Raw genomic sequence first — 21,875 nt, 5'->3', positions numbered from 1 at the left:
CCATGGAGCCCAGTTTCATAATATGACCATATTTCCCAGCTGCTTGCTGTCGTTTTGAAGTAATCGCAAAAAAAAACAGACTTTAGTGCATTTTTCAACCTGTCGGCTCCTATTAGTTCTATTGAGCACCGTGGCACCAACTCGCCTTCCGAACGTCCTATTTCCAGTTTATTGTTGAACGTCACAATGCCTGCTTCGCTATTGTTGACAACGAGACCTGCTCACATTGTTTTATAGTTCAAATGTAAACAACAAAAATATAATATTGGAACTCTGCAGTCTTCCCATTGTTTCCTATGGGGGAAATATAGGCATGTCTGTCTATTTCACAAAATATCTCGCAATGTGTATATTTAGATTTTTTTTCAAGTCGGACGCCATTGTAATCATGAGGATCTCCTTTTTCTAATTATGTAAGCCTGGGCAGCTAGCTCGGTTGTCATCATGCTAGCCCCAAAATACTTTTTGCCCTTGGAATGCTGAGCTCCCCCCATTGTTTTTTTTCAGGAGTTTTTATTTTTTTCCCTACTTTGTCATTACGGAGTCATAAGCACAGTTGACACCATCGAGGTGCGGATGATACTTTCTACACAAGTAGTTTTTTTCCAGTTTTGACTCGTTCTATTGTCCAGCCTATAGATAGCCAGAGCGAATTTACAAAAGCACCCACATGCCCATTGAGAAAGCATAACGACTATACCATTTAGCTAAGCTAAGAATGACGATTATAATCAAGTCAGGAAACGTTGGGCAGTTAGCCGAAAGTTAATATACTTGCACGTTTGATGTATAACTACTAATGTTAGGTAGCTAGCTGACTGTGACGACCCTCCAACTCTGTCTGACGAATTCTTTCTCTTGGCTCTTGTTTTCCTTAATAGGATGTCGGTGGGCGGAGCCGGGAGGGTCGTCAGTGAAATGGGACAAACCTGGGCTCGGGGGTGTCCCAGGATAAATGCACCTCTTCCCCATTCATTGAGGAGACCCTCTCCATGCAGACACACACAGATTTTGGGTGTGGCTATTTGGTTTGTTTGCATTGGCACCATTCAACACCCCTCATTATCATATGTATACACGCGACCACTCATTTACACTACTGACTACTGACTAAACACACACCATTGTTAATTGTATTTACTTTACTTCAGTTAATAAATATGTTTTGTTATTCTTTATCTCCACGCTGTCTCCCTTTTTGTAATGGGCTTCGAGCCGGTTCGTGACACTGACATACCAGTACATACTGCTGTAATGATATGCTATGTGGTTCATAAGGGCAGCGTAGCTAACATTGTCAGCCAACATAACGTGTGTGGGGGGGGGGGGGGGGGGGTTAGTAAAGGTTTTATAGTCTGTTGTTCAGCTAAGAGCCCCCCTCCCCAACTTGTAACAAATTGTTGTTCCCATCTCATTCCTTTCCCTCTTCCATGCATCATCATTCTGCTCCTGAGTGTCTCGCTTGTGGGCGTGCTGGCAGGAAATGGCAGCATCTTCGGTTGTGTGTCAAGAATTCTGCATAAAGTAGCACGTTAGTTTGAAAGTGTGGTTATTCACAGGCAAATTGTTATATGCTATGGAGGTACATTTTGTGTCTTTTTGTCGAGAGCAAAGCCTTTTTTATTTTCAATCAAAAATAATTGTTCTGAAAGCAACTTTTTTCCGACACAAAGGAAGTCAAAGCGCACACCTACGAAGACGTCATCTCAGGTCAGCAGCACTGGGCTGTATTGACGTATCCCAAAAAGGACATCTGCTGCTTTAAATTGAATGGTAATATCTCAGTTATTGTTTTCATATCTAAACAAAATAAGCTGTTTTCTTTACTTTCAGAGAGCGAGCTGATCAAGGGGTCGAAAATGTTGATATTGCCAGATGTTCACTGTCCGAGGAACAGGCCGTGGAAGCTTTATTGCTGGCAAAAGTGGCCATAATGAATTAAACTGTACTGTGTTCTTTTCTCCATCTCTATCTGTCTTGTTGTACATGGAACCTGTCTCACATGCATTAATTTAAAAAACCTTAAGATGTCAGCTGCTAATTTTCAGATTTACATCACATAAACACAGCCATTTTCACTGGACTATCTGTTGCTCTGTTGCTGCCAAGTCATGATTTCCATGGTGGTGAGACACATAGCCCTCTATATTTAAATGCTTCAGGTACACTCCGATAGGAGTCTGCGTCACATACAGTATCTTCTATTGACATTATCTTCTATTGTTTGTCCTCATGTGTCTGTTTTTCAGTATAAAGTACTCTGTAGCCACTAATGTGGACACCAGGTGAGACCACACACACACACAATAAGTCTCTCTTCTTCACTTCATCCCTCTCCCCCTTCTCCCTAAATCCTCTAGGTTATATCAGCTGTTTTGGTGAACCCCTCCCGCATCTGAACTGGCTGACACTGAGGGCACAGCATTATCATATGTGAGATGTCACTTGGTCGGGTCAACAGGAACTATTATTAAAGAGATGTTTTACATTGAAATACAGACAGAGATGTAGTAGTCCCAGAGTTAATGATCCAAGGTCAGTTTTGCATTTCACCTCCTGATTATGATGACTGACTGTTAGAATGGGAAAAAAAACAAGGCTTAATCATGCTCTCTCTCTATACATATGTCACTCGTCTGCAGGTATGTTTGGATGTGAGAGAGGAAAGCCAGTCCTGTCATCGCCACCTCACCCGCTCTTATGATAACCATCGGGCCAACAGGGGGCCCAAGGCTGGTTAGGAGACATCGCAATTGTGATGAACTGAGAGAATATTAGGGTAGCACTGTAATTCATGAATCATATGCTGTCTGCCACTGTTCTTACCTCCTTTCACTTTCTGTCTTCTACACCTCTCTCCCCACCTCAGAGCAGGAGTGGTAAACACTGTTGAAGTGTATAATTGTAATACATACATGCAAACTTGCAGATATGCAAGCAGACAGTATTTAAACCACATACAATATGCCCTCAAGTTTAACTGAAGTATTATCAGAAACCTGTTTCATCGTTTTCTCAGCTTCTCATTTAGTTGAAACCGGACAAACTGAAGACCTTTGGACATTTCGCACAGGAACAATCTTCCAGCTGTTTTGGAGTTGCATTTATTCGGTCCGTAAACGAAATACAACTTCATCAGTGTTAACTAGAATACTAATGCATTAATTCTATTGATGTAAGACATTATTCTGGGGAGCACTACTTTATTTAGTCTTCTGGAGCAACAAGTTATGACAGAAGAGAACCTGCATGTATCTAACTACAGTTGACAAATAAATGGCCTACCAAATGTCAGAAATTATAAGCAGAAATGTATCTAAATTAGGGATAAAAGTAGCCTAAGCCAGTAGAGTACAAGGTCCAGTACAGAGCATCGGTAAAATAAATTATTATGGGGGATAGAACTGCTCAGCTAGCCTACATTCTGAAGTGATTTGTTTGACAATTAGATGAAAACATCAACACCCATGATTTCCGAAACTAAGCCTACTCAGACCGTGAAAAACAACTGTAAACGGATAAGATGTTTACATGCCACAGTATCCTGTCTAAAAATCAGCATATCCCAGGCATTTTATTCGGGTTTCTCATAACCGGGATTCAAGGTTTTTCGGGGTATTGTAAACGGGATATGATGTTTATATGTGTCAAAACAGAATACTTGAGTATCCAGAATAACAATGGGATATTGGAGTGTATGTAAACGTGGTCAGTGATATGCATGGGCATATTTTGGGGAGGTTGAGATGCAGCTCTTCCTCAGAGTAGAATCAACTGGACTTGTACTGTTACTGTCGTGACCCCATACACTTGATTGCAATCCACAATCCGCCACACCATATGCATGAATGCCTCCGGCAGTGTATGTCTGTCTCAAACATGTATATAGCGAGAACACATCTGACTTCATGTACAGTATCAGCACAGGTTTTTAAAATGACATTTTTTTTGTTGCACTTGTAATAAAAAGGGCAACCTTCATAAAAAATATATATATCATTTTTAAACAAGCATTTTGTTTTCTTTGTTTTCAACGAGAAATACCAGGATGTAATGCAGAGATGGAGAAATTAAGCGACGTCGCCGTGATATTTTAACAACCATCTAATTTTGCCATTGATCTTAAATATTCTATGGAATATTAATTGTGTAGCTCCACTGTGTAACCCACAGTAGATCAGGTGAAACGAGCAATGTTAACTTTGCTGCACATTATGCACATGACAAAAGGCTACATACAACCACATGACATGCTAATAATATCCGAAATAGCTCATTATAAAACACAGCAAAACAATTGGGACCTTATTTGGGGATGAACATCTGTTGAAACAACACAGAAAACCATTTCAGGTTGTTTATTAGTAAAGGAGTCATTAACTGGTACATCTTTTACATATGACTCAACACTATACACACTATACACAGCCAGCTACGACAGCAACTGAAATGACTGCAACACTTAACAAAGAGCTGCAGTTAGTTTTGGAATGGGTAGCAAGGAATAAGTTAGTACTAAATATTACTAAAACTATTGTATTTGGGACAAATCATTCACTAAACCCTAAACCTCAACTACGTCTCGTAATGAATAATGTGGAAATTGAGCAAGTTGAGGTGACTAAACTGCTTGGAATAACCCTGGTTGGTAAACTGTCATGGTCAAAACATCTAGATATAACAGTAGCTAAGATGGGGAGAAGTCTGTCCATAATAATGCGCTTATCTGCCTTAACAACACTATCAACAAGGCAAGTCCTACAGGCCCTGGTATTGTTGCACCTAGACTACTGTTCAGTAGTGTGGTCAGGTGATATATGTGGTGCTGTAGGGATGTTATGTGATGTACTGTTTTGTCTTTAGCTCATTCATTACAAACAGTTCACTGTTGTATCTTTTGTTTTATATGTTAAATGGGTGCTTTGGTGTGTTTGGACCCCAGGAAGAGTAGCTGCTGCCTTGGGTTAGGTTGAAAAGCTGTGAGGTTAAGCATCCCACTGCTACACGTTTAGATGACTGTTGGGAATATACTAGTAGACAGGCAGTGGTTTTGGTTGGACATTTGGAAGCTTGCTGATGAGAGTGGTTTGAAGGAGTTGGAGGTTGGCCCTTCTGTGGTGATAGGGGATGATCCTCCATGGTTTCTCTCTGATCCTGTTGTTGATCTAACTTTGGTAGAGAAAAGGGACGTTTGGTCACAAGTCAGTGATAGAGGGAAACTGGTTAACAGTTACATTGTCAGAAGTTTTTCACAGATGGATTCAAGTACTCAGAATGTGGGCGTTTATGTTCCTGAATTTGATGTGCAGATATGTAGAAGACTAACAGATGAACTGTCAGTATACTCAGTTGAACTATTGGTGATAATAGTTGCCTTCCAGTGGGTGGAGGAAGTGCAACATGTTAGAATTATAGTGTGCTCAGATTTGCTGTATGTATTGAATAGTTTATCATCTGGTAAATCGAATAGGAGTGACCTGCTATTGGAGGTATTCATGTTATTATGGAGAATTGAGAGAATTGGTGTAGTAGTGAGATTCTGCTGGGACCCAGCACATTTGGGTGTGGAAGGAATTAAATTGTAGACCAGTTAGCCAAAAGAGCTTTAAAACGAGATATAATTGATATTAATGTTCTACTGGGTAGAGGTGAGGCCAAACATAAGATGTGTGGCAGAAGAGATGGGACTCTGAGAATAAGTATTTGCAGTGCATTCAGAAAGTATTCAGACCCCTTCCCTTTTTCCTAATTTTTTTCACGTTATTGCCTTACTATAAAATGTATTAAATAAAAAAATGTCCTCACAATACCCCATGATGACAAAGCGAAAACAGGTTTTTAGAAATGTTTGCTAATTTGTTCAAAATAAAAACCAGATACCTTACACCCTCTAGTGGTGTGGGGGCTGTGCTTTGTCAAAGTGGGTGGGTTATATCCTGCCTGTTTGGCCCTGTCCAGGGGTATCATCAGATGGGGCCACAGTGTCTCCTGACCCCTCCTGTCTCAGGCTCCAGTATTTATGCTGCAGTAGTTTGTGTCGGGGGGCTAGGGTCAGTCTGTTATACCTGGAGTATTTCTCCTGTCTTATCTGGTGTCCTGTGTGAATTTAAGTATGCTCTCTCTAATTCTGTCTTTCTTTCTCTCTCTCGGAGGAGCTGAGGCCTAGGACCATGCCTCAGGACTACCGGACGTGCCACCTGTCCCAGACCTGCTGTTTTCAACTCTCTAGAGACAGCAGGAGAAGTAGAGATACTTTCAATGATCGGCTATGAAAAGCCAACTGACATTTACTCCTGATGTGCTGACCTGTTGCACCTTCGACAACTACTGTGATTATTATTATTATTTGACCATGCTGGTCCTTTCTGAACATTTGAACATCTTGCCCATGTTCTGTTATAATCTCCACCCGGCACAGCCAGAAGAGGACTGGCCACCCCTCATAGCCTGGTTTCTTCCTAGGTTCTGGCCTTTCTAGGGAGTTTTTCATATCCACTGTGCTTCTACACCTGCATTGCTTGCTGTTTGGGGTTTTAGGCTGGATTTCTGTTCAGCACTTTGAGATATCAGCTGATGTAAGAAGGGCTATATAAATACATTTGATTTGATTGTTTACAAGTATTCAGACACTTTGCTATGAGACTCGAAATTGAGCTCGGGTGCATACTGTTTCTATTGATCATCCTTGAGATGTTTCTACATTTTGATTTGTGTCCACCTATGGTAAATTAAATTGATTGGACATAGGCTCCGGAGTGGCACAGCGGTCTAAGTTACTGCATTTCAGTGCTAGAGGCATCACAACAGACACCCTGGTTTGAATCCAGGCTGTATCACAACCGTCGGTGATTGGGAGTCCCATAGGGCGGCGCACAATTGGCCCAGTGTCGTCTGGGTTTGGACGATGTGTAGGCCGGCATTTGACCTTAATTGACTTGCCTAGTTAAATAAAGGTTAAATGTTTTTCTTTTTTTTCTTAAAAAAAAATGGAAAGGCACACACCTATCTAAGGTCCCACTGTTGACAGTGCATGTCAGAGCAAAAACCAAGCCATAAGGTCAAAGGAATTGTCTGTAGAGCTCTGAGACAGGATTGTGTTGAGGCACAGATCTGGGTGAAGTGTATAAAATAAATTCTGCAGCATTAAAGATACCCAAGAACACAGTAGCCTCCGTAATTCTTAAATGGAAGAAGTTTGGAACCACCAAGACTCTTGGTGACTCCTTGCTGTCCCCAGTCCACAGCAAGTGTGTTGTTATATTTTTGTAAGTATGTTGAAGAGAGGGTTGGTATGAAGTGTAGGGTCATTCAGGTTGGACGGGTTGGGAAAGGATTTTGTGGATGGGGGAAGGGTCTATTAGAAGTTAGTAGTGCTATTTTTTTATCTTCTCAGAAGTTCTGCGTTAGGTAGGGGGATTTAGAAACGTTACAAACCGTGAATGACCACACACTCCAGCACAGTAGGTGGCGGCATGCACCTTTAACGTTGGTTTGCGGACCACCATTGTATCACAGAAGAAGAAAAAGAACTCGCGAGATCTGGATGTGTGGTACAAGGCTAGTTGTGAACGGGATGCAACTTTGTTACGCCGAGTACAGCAGCTTTCAAGATTCGGTTTATGCACGTGCACTTTACAATCAAATATTGAAGCATGTCGAGGTAGAGCTCAGGCACAACGGACGATTTAACGACACATTTGGAAGTGGCAGTTGAGTTGCCTGCTAATCTACATTATTTAGCTTTATTGAGAACTGTCAAGCTAGGTAGCTACTTGTCTGTCACACTTGACACGAGAGACTGGAAGAGTGGCTCCGTCGCCAGGTACATCCTATTCTTTTGCACTCAGTTGTAACCATGTGGCCCTGCATAACAATATGTAGGCCGCTTCTATTGAAATTAAGAAGCAGGTATGCTTTCTCAAAGGACACTCGTCAAACGTTAGTGTCACCAAGCAAACTGATCTTCAGACCCAGTGCATCATGTACAGGGGTGGGGAAGAAATGGACTCGACCAACAGGATACGACACGGGGTTGAAGACCTACAACAGCCTCACCAAACAGAAAGAACCACTGGTATTGGCGCAGGAAGGAATTGCTACTTGGTATGGAAAACATTGGATTTCATATAGCTACTGCTGCTGACCGGTTATTGACGGTGGTAACTATTTGTACTGTTACTGCAGGTATAGCTGTGGACCCACTGTCTACGACCATGCTCACCTGGGGCATGCATGGTAACCCACTCTCAAAGTATATTTTCAATGATACAAAAGTAAATGTCATAAATTGATTTTGCTGTACTGAAACGGCTGAATTTTAATCTCTCTCATAGTTCCTATGTCAGATTTGACATCATCCAGAGGGTTCTATCCAGGGTCTTTGGCATCAATGTCATTCATGTCATGGTCATCACTGACATCGATGATAAAATCATTAGAAGAGCTTTGGAGGTAGGCTTATTATCCAATGCAGCCCCTATAATTGAGATGCTGTTGTGCTGATGATATTGATGTAATTTTCATACTTTGATTATATTTTTGATGTCATTGCAGAAAAGCATATCTCCAACAGTCCTGGCTAGAATGTACGAGGAGGAATTTAAAAATGACATGTTAGCCCTGAAGGTGTGTGAGTATGTACTGTTTGCTGGGTGGAAAAAATGTGAGCTTTTGTTAGCTGTGTATTATATAGTACTTACCCTGCATACATTAATTACTGCACATATATTTGATATGTTGTCAAAGATATGCATGTTTATTTATATTTTTCAAGGTTCTTCCTCCTGCTGTGTACTTGAGGGTCACTGAGAATATACCTCAAATCGTGGCTTTCATTGAGGGCATCATCAGAAATGAACACGCCTATGCCACAAAACAAGGTATGTCTATGTGTAAAAGTCGTTGTTGATACATTCTCGTTGTTACTTTCTCAAGCCAAGATCAGTTTGCAAATAGTTGCAGGATCTGAATTCCGGGTGTTCATTCTGCTGCAGGGGACGTGTATTTCGATATCTTGTCCATCGGGGACCGTTACGGCAAGCTTATGGGTGCTGGAGATGCAACTGGTGAGCCTGGTACGTGTTTACATCACTTCATTGTGACATATTTTTGTCATACTTAAAAAAAATATATATTTAACCAGGTAGGCCAGTTGAGAACAAGCTCTCATTTACAACTGCAACCTGGCCAAGATAAAGCAAAGCAGTTCGACAAAAAATAACAGAGTTACACATGGGATAAACAAAAGTACATTCAATAACTATAGAAAAAGCTATATACAGTGTGTGCAAATGGAGTAAGGAGGTAAGGCAATAAATAGGCCATAGTAGCGAAGTAATTACAAATTATCACTGGAGTGATAGATGTGCAGATGATGATATGCAAGTAGAAATGGATGGGCTATTTACAGATGGGCTGTGTACAGCTGCAGCGATCTGTGAGCTGCTCAGATAGCTGATGCTTAAAGTTAGTGAAGGGAGATATGTCTCCAACTTTTTTTGTGTTTTTTTTTGCAATTCGTTCCAGTCATTGGCAGCAGAGAACTGGAAGGAAAGGCAGCCAAAGAGGCATTGAGTCTGGAAGGAGAGTTTACAGTCTAGCCAGACACCTAGGTATTTGTATTTGTCCACATATTCTAAGTCAGAACTGTCCAGAGTAGTGATGCTAGTCGGGCAGGCAGGTGCGGGCAGCGAACGGTTGAATAGCATGCATGTAGTTTTACTAGCGTTTAAGAGCAGTTGGAGGCCACGGAAGGAGTGTTGTTTGGCATTGAAGCTCGGAGGTTTGTTAACACAGTGTCCAAAGAAGGGCCAGATGTATACAGAATGCTGTCTTCTGCGTAAAGGTGGATCAAGGAATCACCCGCAGCAAGAGCGATATCATTGATATATACAGAAAAAAGGGTCACCCGGAGAATTGTACCATGTGGTACCCCCATAGAGACTGCCAGAGGTCCGGACAACAGGCCCTCCGATTTGACACACTGAACTCTGTCAGAGAAGTAGTTGGTGAACTAGGCGAAGCAGTCATTTGTGAAACCAAGGCTGTTGAGTTTGCCGATAAGAATATGGTGATTGACAGAGTCGAAAGCCTTGGCCTGGTCGATGAAGATGGCTGCACATTACTATCTTTTATCGATGGCGGTTATGATATTGTTTAGTACCTTGAACGTGGCTGAGGTGCACCTGTGACCAGCTCGGAAACTGGATTGCACAGCGTAAAAGGTACGGTGGGATTCGAAATGGTCAGTGATCTGATTGTTCACTTGCCTTTTCAAAGACTTTGGAAAGGCAGGGCAGGATGGATATAGGTCTGTAACAGTTTGGGTCTAGAGTAGAGGTCGACCGATTAATCGGAATGGATGATTAATTAGGGCCGATTTCAAGTTTTCATAACAATCGGTAATTGGTATTTTTGGGCGTCAATTTTTATTTTTATACCTTTATTTAACTAGGCAAGTTAGTTAAGAACACATTATTATTTTCAATGATGGCCCAGGAACGGTGGGTTAACTGCCTCGTTCAGGGGCAGAACGACAGATTTTCACCTTGTCAGCTCGGGGGATCCAATCTTGCAACCTTACAGTTAACTAGTCCAACGCAATAATGACCTGCCTCTCTCTCGTTGCACACCACAGGGAGACTGCCTGTTACGCGAATGCAGTAAGCCAAGGTACGTTGCTAGCTGGCATTAAACTTATCTTATAAAAAACAATCAATCATAATCACTAGTTAACTACACATGGTTGATGATATTACTAGATATTATCTAGCGTGTCCTGCATGGCATATAATCTGACTGAGCATACAAGTATCTAAGTATCTGACTGAGCGGTGGTAGGCAGAAGCAGGCGCGTAAACATTCATTCAAACAGCACTTTCGTGCGTTTTTCCAGCAGCTCTTCGTTGTGCGTCAAGCATTGCGCTGTTTATGACTTCAAGCCTATCAACTCCCGAGATGAGGCTGGTGTAACCGAAGTGAAATGGCTAGCTAGTTAGCGCGCGCTAATAGTGTTTTAAACGTCACTCGCTCTGAGCCTTATAGTAGTTGTTCCCCTTGCTCTGCATGGGTAACGCTGCTTCGATGGTGGCTGTTGGCGTTGTGTTGCTGGTACGAGCCCAGGGAGGAGCGAGGAGGGGGACGGAAGCTATACTGTTACACTGGCAATACTAAAGTGCCTATAAGAACATCTAATAGTCAAAGGTTAATGAAATACAAATGGTATAGAGGGAAATAGTCCTATAATTCCTATAATAACTACAACCTAAAACTTCTTACCTAGGAATATTGAAGAGGAACCACCAGCTTTCATATGTTCTCATGTTCTGAGCAAGGAACTGAAACGTTAGCTTTCTTACATAGCACATATTGCACTTTTACTTTCTTCTCCAACACTTTGTTTTTGCATTATTTAAAACAAATTGAACATGTTTCATTATTTACTTGAGGCTAAATTGATTTTATTGATGTATTATATTAAGTTAAAATAAGTGTTCATTCAGTATTGTTGTAATTGTCATTATTACAAATAAAGAAATAAAAACCGTCCGATTAATCGGTATCGGCTTTTTTGGTCCCCCAATAATCGGTATCGCCGTTGAAAAATCATAATCGGTGACCTCTAGTCTAGAGTGTCTCCCCCTTTTTGAAGAGGGGGATGACCGCGGCAGCTTTCCAATCTTTAGGAACCTCGGGCGATACGAAAGAGAGGTTGAACAGACCAGTAATAGGGGTTGCAACAATGGCGGCAGATAATTTTAGAAAGAGAGTGTCCAGATTGTCTAGCCCAGCTGATATGTACGGGTCCAGGTTTTGAAGCACTTTCAGAACATCTGCTATCTGGATTTGGGTGAAGGAGAAGCTGGGGAGGCTTGGGCAAGTTGCTGCAGGGGGTGCAGAGCTGTTGGCTGCGGTTGGGGTAGCCAGAAGGAAAGCATGGCCAGCCGCAGAGAGATGATTATTATGGATTTGTTGGTGGTGACAGTGTTTCCTAGCCTCCTTGATAATTTGAGTGAGTTTGAGGGCATCTATCTTAGATTGTACTTCCTTTGTGTTTGGAAGACTACAGTATGCTTTTTCAAAACCATAGGCAAGGAAATGATTGACTAACTGATACATGTTTTGGGTAGGAACTAAGCTTTAACATACTGTTTCCTAGGGGACAGAGAGAAACGGGACAGCCGAGATTTTGCCCTGTGGAAGGCTTCCAAGCCGCAGGAGCCCTCCTGGGAGTCTCCCTGGGGCAAGGGAAGACCCGGCTGGCACATCGAATGTTCCACCATTGCCAGGTGCCAACCTCATTTTTACTAACCCTTGGTTATTGAAGAATAACCCTATATTTATCATTTAGGACTAACATAGTACCAGATCTGCTTGTGCTGTCTTGCCAATGAAAATGACCACTGGAGTTGTCAAGACAACACAAACAGATATGGAATCAGGCTATTTTAGGTCATCATCATGTATTTGCTTTTGTTTTCAACTTATTCTCTGTCACATCAAGAAATATTTGCCTACCTACCATGGCTTCTGTTAATCTGATAAAATATGCATTTTATTATCACCATGTAATTTATATGTTGGGCGTTCACTGTATGGAGTTAAATGATGTCTGTATCTTTGGGCCGAAAGTATATGGGAATGCATATAGATCAGTTTCTGAAGATTTACTTTCACCTCTCTGGTCTCCAGCTCTGTGTTTGGAAGTCAGCTGGACATTCACTCTGGGGGCATCGATTTGGCCTTCCCTCACCATGAGAATGAGATCGCCCAGTGTGAGGCCTACCACCAGTGTGGCCAGTGGGGGAACTACTTCCTGCACTCAGGTAGGACTCCACAGTCTTGTATTCAGTAGGGCACACCGTAGCAAACGAAAAGGATTGTTTCTTATTGTACATGTCCAAGTCGGTATTATTTAGTTTGAAAGATAATAAACATGACTGTGATGTCCACTTACATGGATTATGCTTTACTTACGTCCTCCATGGCTAATGTTGGAGAATGGCAAAAGGAGATGATTCATATCTGCATTTCTACTTTTACTTTATTTTCTTATGCAGGACATTTACATCTTAAAGGAAGTGCTGAGAAAATGTCAAAGTCCTTGAATAATTATATAACGATAAAGGTAAAGTGTTGATCTACAGTACATTACTACTTTTAAATAAATAAACGTTATTCAATGGTGTCGGGCTTGCACTATAGAAAAGGTCATTTGTTTTATAACAAGTCTTCGTTCTTCCTAATTGAGGTAATATGTACTTCATGTGTATTCGTCTCTCTCACTTGTAGGATTTCCTGGAATCTTACTCCGCCAATGAATTCCGAATGTTCTGCCTTCTGACCAAATACAGATCAGGTGTGAACCCTTTTTGGTTGTTTTTATGATGGTAAACTGGTTTACATTTCACTCAAGTGATGTTGAGCTCTGAGGTCATTTTTCTTTTGTTTGTTCACAGCAATCGACTACAGTGACGCCAGCTTAAACGAAGCTCGGAGCTCCCTGGCAACCATTACTGCCTTCACCCATGATGCCCAGGCCTACATGAGGGGCCAGTTGCAGTGCCCGGCTGTGGAGGAGGGGGCATTATGGGAAAGGTAGGGCCTACATCTCCTTTCTGCTATTGTTCTTTATATGTAGTGTAGTACAGCATTGAATACACACACACAAATTAATTCTAGTGCAGGAACATCACATCAGGGGAGTCACATGCATTCTCAGTTCATTGAGACATTACTGCCATTTTTGTTTCTGATGACGCATTTGTCAGGGAGATACATTTACTGGCATATTTTACACAAGGTGGGTCACTTATCTATGTTTAACTGTCATATGTCAGGTTGAACAGTTAATTTTCCTACCACATCCCATGTCCTTCAGAAGGTAAGCAGATAAACCTTCACCAATTCCTTGGCGTCTGTGTTTTCAAGGTTAGCTGAAACCAAAGCAAACGTTGTCAGAGCACTGGCAGATGACTTTGATACGCCAAGGGTCGTTAATGCCATCATGAGCCTTGTTTACCATGGGAACCGCAATCTTCAGCCCATCACTAAGGTAACCTGTCAAAATGAGAACCGTGACAAATGTGGCGTACCACTCTGAGGAACAGTTTCAGGCAAAGAAAATCAACGTCTCAGCATGTCAACACACAACTAACCTGAGTAACATAATCACAAGTCATACCTTCACACATTGCATTGAATTGTTACAAAGATAACACAATTTCTCATGTAGATTTTCCTGTGTTTCATAAGGGGATGGCTTGTACTGTATGGTGAATGGTTCACTGTTACTTGTTGTGCCTTGTTTGAGTAGCCTGACAGATCACCAAGGAGCCCAGCTGTGTTTGGGGCCTTCCTCGCCTACATCAGGGAAGTCTTTGAGGTCCTGGGGGTCGACCTGCTGGACAGAAAGGTCAGAGATTAAAGTTCATAGTAGCACATAGTTGACTGACATTATGACAGCACAATAGGAGTGTATCTCCTCAAATACTCAGCGCACCACTAAGACCGGGGTTCAAGCCGATCGGGCTTGGCACCTTTTAAAGCAATGTTCCCTCGTTCGCGAAGACCGTATTCACAGTAAATGCAGCATGTCGGCTCAATCAGAAATATAATTTAAATATCAAGAAGCTCTATTATACGGATCTACCACTGATTGGATTGAATCCCGGCCTTATTCCAGTGCAACATATGATTGTGTGTCTGCGCCATTTTAATGGTAAATGTCCATAAACGATTGCCAACATCTCTTTGATATAAATGCCAGCAGTATTGGTAGTATGGGGTAGTATGTTGTCTTTTTGTTGCGAGTTACTTTTTTCTGTGGTTAAAATGGCACCTATTATGGGCCTAAAATCAGGTTAATTATAACCATTTTACGTAACATTTGACATTTTAGTAATTTAGCAGACACTTACGTAAGTGCATACATTTTTGTACTGGTCCGCCGTGGGAATCGAATCCACAAACCTGAGCCACACAGGACCATAAGGGACCATAATAAACCCTAACTGGTTTACTTGTTCCATATCTCACCTCTCTTCATCTTCAGGAGGCTCATTCTGTTGATTCTTCGGGGACCCTAGAGAACGTGGTGGAGCAGTTGGCTCGTTTCCGTAGCGATGTGCGGGCCTTCGCTTTGTCTGTGCAAGACACGCCCCCTGGAGAGCCCGCCCATGCCAGTCCAAGTCCATGCTCAGAAAAGTTACCCCTCCTCAAGGCCTGCGACACCCTGCGGAAAGACCTTGCATCTATGGGAGTGCACATAAGGGTTAGTGCGTGTGTATGTCAGTGGAGGCTCCTCAAAGGAGGAAGGGGAAGACGATCCTACTCAGTGAGTTTCATAAAAATAGTGAAACATTAAGAAAGTTATCCTTTATAGATAAATCTATACTAAATATTTTCACACCAAATAACTGATTAAAACACTTTTTTTTATGAAGGTCTACAGTAGCCTCAACAGCACTTTCTCAGGTAGTGTAGCCAGAGAACAGCTAGTTTCCGTTCTCTGGGTTTATTGACTTCAATACAAAACCTAGGAGGCTCATAGTTCTCACCCCTTTCCATATAACGACTTCCAGAGGACGTCCTCCAACATATCAGAGCTCTTGCAACATTAACTGACACATTATCCTACCAATCAAAAGTGTGGACATTTACAAGCTAAAATGAACGAGAGAAACTGTGCAAATTACTTGTGCTAATTTTGTTAGCATTTTGTTAATAGACGCCCAATGGACTTTTTGCATTTTTAGCGCCCCCTTGTATGCTAAACTGGTAATAACGTAAATCCCGGAATGGCAGAATAGCAGTATAAAAATCTGGATAACACCCAAGCTTATTGTAGCGTGTTTACTAACTCGTTACTTCTAGTAGCTATGTTGACTGAAATGAGCTAATATGGTGATAATTGTAGGCTGTGTGTAGTGGTTAGCGGGTATGTTATGAAAGTTTATCTTGGAGAGTTTTTTTTCACTGGGTCACAGACAGCTGTTGTGCACCAAGGTCCACAAGCGAAGAGCAACGGTGAGATGCGAGAAGGAATTATACATTGAGCAAGGTGATGATGCTGTTTGTATATGGCTGCTATGAAAGTGAACTGTGTATTCCTTATGCCAATTCTGTTGCAAAACTTTTCTTAAACGTAAGTAAACGGGATGGACCGACCTGCAATAGAAACTCTTGTTTTGGTTGTAAAACGGAACAAATGTTTGGACTAATGATCACACCCTAGATCCGCTAGATGCAGGCAGGAGTGTGCAAGGCGGTATTGAATGTCACTGCCACCTTTCTCTCAACCACCTGTGCACCTATGTTAATACGTTATAAACTTACATATGTAGGTTAGGTTGTTGCAACCTCATGATGTAGTAGCCTAAACCTAGCGATGTTACATTGAGCTGGGTGAATGGAATATGAATGACATGAGTAAAGAAAGTTTTGGAAGCACTGGATGACCTCTCATTCAGCATTTCATTGTCAGATTTCCTTTAGGCAAGTAATATTTGAATGGGGGAAAAAAATCACATTTAACACATGAAATATTTTTCCTCAAAAGTAAAACCATAGGCTAAAACTAATCCAAGAAGTTGAACACTTTATGCCATCTAGTGTCTAAAAATACATCCTGCATAGCTATGTACTGATATTGAAAAATAAACCATACTGTTATAACTTGCTTGAAAGACTTGAGTGTTTGTAGTATGAAGAGGTTTAACTGGGTGACATTCCTTCATTATGACTCAAGTTGTTCTTTTTTTTTTCTGGATTCAGGACAGAGGCCCCAACTCCACGTGGGAGATTTCGCAGAAGAGGCCAGCTGGCCAGGACAAGAAATAATAGAACAGAATTGCAAATAGAATGAGCTTAGATTGAGTTTTGTATGTCCTGGTTTGGATGAAGATTGAGGACTACCACAAAGACTGGGAGACATGGAATTGTGGGTTAGAGCTGCTATGATGTTGACTGTTTCCTCAGGACTTCGGAAGGATTGGTATAAAGGAATTTGTCATAGGGCAGGTTGGACTATATCACCGGCATTGGAAATTATACTATCGCATAGTTATAATTTTGTCATAAAATTATACTTAGGTCTGCAATAAAGTGTTGATAGAATTGTATATAAAATATTGTTAATGTAAAATATTTTTCACCATAAGCTACTTGATTCAAAGTAAAATGTATTTCAGGGGAATGACTCAAATGTGTAAATCTTTTGAAATCAGAATTGTCCAATTATTCCTGTGCAAAATGCCATTTAAATTAATACACACTAAAACAAAATATAAATACAACATGTAAAGTCTTGGTCCCATGTTTCATGAGCTGAAATAGAAAATGAAAGACATTTTTTTATATGCACAGAAAGCTTATTTTCTCATGTTGTGCACACATTTATTTTACATCCCTGTTAGTGAGCATTTCACCTTTGCCAAGATAATCCATCCACCAGACAGGTGTGACATTTCAAGAAGTTGATTAAACCGCATGGTCATTACACAGGTGCACCTTGTGCTGGGGACAAAAGGCCACTTTAAAAGGTGCTGTTTTGTCACCCAAAACAATGCCACAGACGTCTCAAGTTTTGAGGGAGCATGTTATTGCCATGCTGACTGCAGGAATATCCACCAGAGCTGTTGCCAGATAATTTAATGTTCAATTTTCTACCATAAGCAGCCTCCAACGTTGTCCAGTGAATTTTGCCTGCTATTTTTTGTTCAGTGTTTGTCTCTGTTACATTATACTAATTGCTACTGATTTCATCAACACACACACATTAGAGGTGGTGGAAATATAGAAGTAAAAAGATGCCAACCTTTGTGATTTCTCAGTTTTTTAATTGTTATCAAATAAAGGTCACAAGACAAATATAGCACAACAAATACAATAGCTACACCCATGCGAATATAAAGGGAAAACCCTCTTTGGGCTGGTGGAGTACATTTACATTTTCCAATCAAATCTCAGTTATTTGATTGATGTTCCTGCATGCTCGTTGGCCAGATACTGCTTTAAAACGTCCAGCAGTCGTTCGCACAAGTTTCCCCTGTTGTCATTTTCTGAGTGAACTCTGATCATTGAGCAAGCTGTTTCACAATTTCATTGATATATCCGTTCATGTAGAAACGAGTCGTATGCCTTTTATTCTGCGGTGGATGCTAAATGGGTAGAAGTTGACGCACGGTTGGTGTGGTAAATCCTATGCATTCTTTCGCTTTAGACCTACACATGTTCTATGCATGTCAAAACCGAAGGCCACCTGACAGACTGGAACAGTAGGGAATCTTAATTGCTTTGACAATTTTATCAAATACGTTTTTAATGAAAGTCAATTGCACTTTTGAGATAGTGTCGCCTGTTCGGGTGTCTAGGCGGAGAATGAAAAGAACCATGCCTGAAATGAAAAGGGCGAGGAGGCCCGACGTGAAACTGGTTATATTGGGGGACATGAACGTTGGTAAGACCTCTCTGTTACACAGGTACATGGATAAAAAGTTCAATGATACCATTAGTACCGTCGGCGGTGCGTTCTACTTAAAGCAGTGGGGACCCTACAACATATCGCTTTGGGACACCGCAGGTAGGTATTTTATATGATAAAATGTTTTATTTTCAGTACTAGTATAGCACATGGGGAAAGTGCAGTGTCAATTTCTACTTTTATTTTGCATGTTTAAGTGCACAGAGACGAATTGCAACTAATTAGGCTATACCCATCAAGCGTCATTTGTTGACAGACGCAAGCATCAATATTTATTTTCCAAATTCACAGTAGGGTTTCAAGAATTTTTTTTATTGAATTTGTATTTTATGGCTAATTTTGGGGTGGATTTGTTTACAGTGAGGAAAGAATGGGTGGAGGTAGTGCTTGTCACAGTAGTTAGGCCTACTTTACATACAGAGCTAAACTGAAGATAACCTCTTATCTTGAGTGACTGGATTTTTCCATTCAATACAGCAACCAGTAGCTTTTGTGTGTGTGGAATACCCACAGCATAATAAAAATGGGTATATGTGGTAAAAGTTTCTGTCTGCTCATGTATTGTGGAGCGACCGTGCATTCATAAACGCATATAAGGGAAAGGGGGATACCTAGTCAGTTGTACAACTGGATGCCTTCAACTGAAATGTGTCTAACGCATTTAACTCAACCCCTCTGAATCAGAAAGGTGCGGCGGGTTGCCTTAATCGACATCCACGTCTTCGGCGCCCGGGAACAGTGGTTTAACTACCTTGCTCAGTGGCAGATTTAACAATACTTCATATTGACTCCCGCAAGAGAGATGGGTTTCTTGGCGCAGTTGTTAGCGTGCAAGTCTTTTACCCAGAAGGTTGAGGTTTCGCAGACTACCTTACCTCACTCTCCCTTCTTGATTCATTACACTCTGTAACCATCTAAACATGCTTAATGTTTCACTACTAGGTCGGGAGCAGTTCCACGGGCTCGGCTCCATGTACTGTCGGGGCGCGTCCGCTGTCATCCTTACCTACGACGTGACCAACTGGCAGAGCCTGGCCGAGCTGGAGGAGCGCTTCCTGTCTCTCACCGACACAGCCAATCACGACTGCATCTACGCCGTGGTGGGCAACAAGGCTGACATTACTGACCCCCCCAATGTGGAAGAAGATTATGAGGGGGGTTTCCCCGTTCACACACCGCACTATGCCTGTCACCTCATCCCTCCAGCCTCCCCTACTACGGTCTCCCCCGTGGCCAACCGAGAGGTTCGAAAGGAGGACGCCGTGGCGCTCTACCAGCGTATCCTCAGGTACAAGGCGCTGGATGAGCGTTTGAGCCCGCCTGCAGAGAGGATGTGCTTTGAGACGAGCGCCAAGACAGGTGCCAACGTGGACGAGTTGTTTGAGACGCTGTTCGAAATGGTGCTGCCGTCCATCCTGAGGATGAGGTCGGAGAGCGAGGCCTCACCCACCATAGACCTGGAGGACTATGGGCCAGTGTCCAGCAAGCAAACCAAGTGGGGCTGCTGCTGAACGGAGTTGGGTGAAGTAGCCCCAAGGTGCTGATCTTGGGTCTATTTTGCATTTTTCCCACAAATGGGTAAGGTTAGGATTGTGGGAGGGGAAGCTGATCCTAGATCTGTACATTGGGGAACCTTTACACCAGAGCCTGCTGAAGGCGACAAGGAAGAAGTCTTGGGGAGAATCTCAATTGTATACTCCTCGCCTCTTCTCGCCTAGTATTCTTCTCATAACCCATTGAATGAGAAAGCAAGAGGTCCCTTCCCTCTGACCAGCTCCTCCAATAGGTTTTGAGATGGAGAGAGGATGCGAGGAGTATGCAATTGAGAATCTTCCCTGGTTTTAGGGGTTGGTTTTCACAGACGTACACCCACGTTGTTTCTACTTTAATACAGAGGGATTACTCATCAAGTGAGCTCAACTGAGCTGGGCCGGATTACCGAACAGGCACTGGGCATGTGCCCCGTGCCCCTAACCCATGTTTTTGTTGCATATGATACCAAAATGTGTAGAATTGTAGGAAATTAGGCTTAAAACTGCAAAATTATCTTAACCTCATGGCAAAATGTGAACAAAATGAGATGCGCTATAAAATACCAACAAAACAAAAAATCTGCCCAATGGCGAAAGTGTGGAATTGTAGGAAATTGGCTTTAAAACTATTTGTCAAAATTTGCTCTTAGCCTCATGACAAAATGCGTAGAAGAGCATTAGAAAACTTCACGTTTTTCTCTCTGCACCATGGCAAAATGTGCTAATTCTGTAATTAAGTCCAGTATTCTGTCACTGCTGTTCAGATTTCATTTTATGGTTTCACACTAAAAAGGAAATGTCACTTTTTTTTAATGGTTTTTTAGTCAATTCTGATCTTGGGGAATTTTTGGACTGAGTTGCACAAAAAATGTCACTTGTCTGAGCTGTTTGTCCTTGATAGAAAAATGCAGTTTCACTTGATTTTTGTGGCATTTGCCATTTTCAGACACCTTTTTATTTCTTTATCTTTGTTTACCATCTGCCTAAATTAAAGCCATTCTACCTCCAATAATAGTTATTGAATTTCAGCTTTCTGTGAATAACATGTTTTTTAAAATTTTGAAGTCACCATGTTGTTATTGAACATATGGTGTAAAATGCTACCACAAGGGTGTAGTGTAGGGACTGTTTTTAGAGAGCTCCCATTGAATATGGAGGACTAAGAATATGGCCAAAGAACCAAAATGTCCTCTTTACCCCAAAGACATTATGTTGCCACATTGACTAAGAAATCGAACAGAATTGATGTACTGGTGAGTCCCTGATGAGATTTCAAACAACTGTGCTTCATTTTAAACAACATTGTCACACATCCACTACTAAATGTTCTTTGAACATTTTGATTATCTGGGAATTTAGAACATAAACATCTCAATATGTTCAGAATCCCAACTAGGGCTGAGTGACTTGTTATTGTGGCCACTTTACTCACCTGTCACCTTTGCCTTTGGAACAAGTGTTCTAGTAAGAGGTTTACATGCCCGAGTGTCTGTCTAGAACTGTGCCGTGCATATGATGGTGTTTGTTTCAGTGTCTTCAGCTGATTAAACTAAGCTCCCTACCTGACAATCTGGTATGGACTGGGACCAGAAATGTTCTATATATGAACTCAGCAAAAATAATATCCCTTTTTCGGGACCCTGTCTTTAAAAAGTTAATTTGTAAAAATCCAAATACCTTCACATATCTTCATTGTAAAGGGTTTAACCACTGTTTCCCATTGTTCAATGAACCATAAACAATTAATGAACATACGCACACGTGGAACGTTCGTTAAAACACAAGCGGCTTACAGATGGTAGGCAATTAACGTCACAGTTATGAAAACTTAGGTCACTAAAAAGGCCTTTCTACTGACTGAA

The 21,875-nt window shown here is 41.6% G+C and overlaps 3 protein-coding genes across 5 annotated transcripts in view; all 3 read left to right on the top strand.

Annotated features, from left to right (window-relative positions):
- Nucleotides 1–1,178, top strand: part of ankrd10a (ankyrin repeat domain 10a) — a 51,491-nt gene extending 50,313 nt beyond the window's left edge. For both annotated transcript variants that reach the window (XM_090240543.1, XM_021608986.3), the window contains exon 7: nucleotides 882–1,178. The gene's annotated coding sequence lies outside the window, so the exon portion shown is untranslated. The remainder of the gene's footprint in view (nucleotides 1–881) is intronic.
- A 6,335-nt stretch (nucleotides 1,179–7,513) lies between these two features.
- On the top strand, nucleotides 7,514–17,302 carry cars2 (cysteinyl-tRNA synthetase 2, mitochondrial). 2 transcript variants are annotated; one of them, XM_021608981.3, is made up of 15 exons: nucleotides 7,514–8,103; nucleotides 8,185–8,235; nucleotides 8,334–8,451; nucleotides 8,554–8,625; nucleotides 8,774–8,879; nucleotides 8,994–9,074; nucleotides 12,158–12,287; nucleotides 12,691–12,824; nucleotides 13,059–13,126; nucleotides 13,291–13,357; nucleotides 13,458–13,596; nucleotides 13,930–14,053; nucleotides 14,315–14,413; nucleotides 15,053–15,271; nucleotides 16,774–17,302. In XM_021608981.3, exons 1-15 carry the CDS (start codon nucleotides 7,856–7,858, stop codon nucleotides 16,837–16,839), a joined length of 1,722 nt encoding a protein of 573 aa, XP_021464656.3. In that variant the 5' UTR covers nucleotides 7,514–7,855; the 3' UTR covers nucleotides 16,840–17,302. The 2 variants fall into 2 exon arrangements, with proteins under 2 accessions (XP_021464656.3, XP_021464657.3); XM_021608982.3 differs by having other exon boundaries at nucleotides 7,527–8,103; nucleotides 8,994–9,065.
- A 703-nt stretch (nucleotides 17,303–18,005) lies between these two features.
- On the top strand, nucleotides 18,006–21,027 carry LOC110527597 (ras-related protein Rab-20). The gene is made up of 2 exons (XM_021608983.3): nucleotides 18,006–18,580; nucleotides 19,424–21,027. Exons 1-2 carry the CDS (start codon nucleotides 18,322–18,324, stop codon nucleotides 19,990–19,992), a joined length of 828 nt encoding a protein of 275 aa, XP_021464658.3. The 5' UTR covers nucleotides 18,006–18,321; the 3' UTR covers nucleotides 19,993–21,027.
- Nucleotides 21,028–21,875: the final 848 nt, after the last annotated feature.

This window comes from Oncorhynchus mykiss, chromosome 7 (assembly GCF_057628025.1).
Source record: "Oncorhynchus mykiss isolate SJ-2025 chromosome 7, ASM5762802v1, whole genome shotgun sequence".
NCBI classification, from domain to species: Eukaryota; Metazoa; Chordata; class Actinopteri; order Salmoniformes; family Salmonidae; genus Oncorhynchus; species Oncorhynchus mykiss.
Note: the sequence above shows the minus strand (reverse complement) of the source record. Positions and strands in the feature narration are given on the sequence as shown.

What these genes read in the sequence shown, in the direction of transcription:
- cars2 (XM_021608981.3), top strand. Translation starts at nt 7,856, where the DNA reads ATGTGGCCCTGCATAACAATATGTAGGCCGCTTCTATTGAAATTAAGA. An exon ending in TCATTAGAAGAGCTTTGGAG is followed by an intron (nt 8,452 to 8,553) that starts GTAGGCTTATTA and finishes ATGTCATTGCAG; the next exon opens with AAAAGCATATCTCCAACAGT. An exon ending in ATGACATGTTAGCCCTGAAG is followed by an intron (nt 8,626 to 8,773) that starts GTGTGTGAGTAT and finishes ATATTTTTCAAG; the next exon opens with GTTCTTCCTCCTGCTGTGTA.
- LOC110527597 (XM_021608983.3), top strand. Translation starts at nt 18,322, where the DNA reads ATGAAAGTCAATTGCACTTTTGAGATAGTGTCGCCTGTTCGGGTGTCT. An exon ending in ATCGCTTTGGGACACCGCAG is followed by an intron (nt 18,581 to 19,423) that starts GTAGGTATTTTA and finishes TTTCACTACTAG; the next exon opens with GTCGGGAGCAGTTCCACGGG.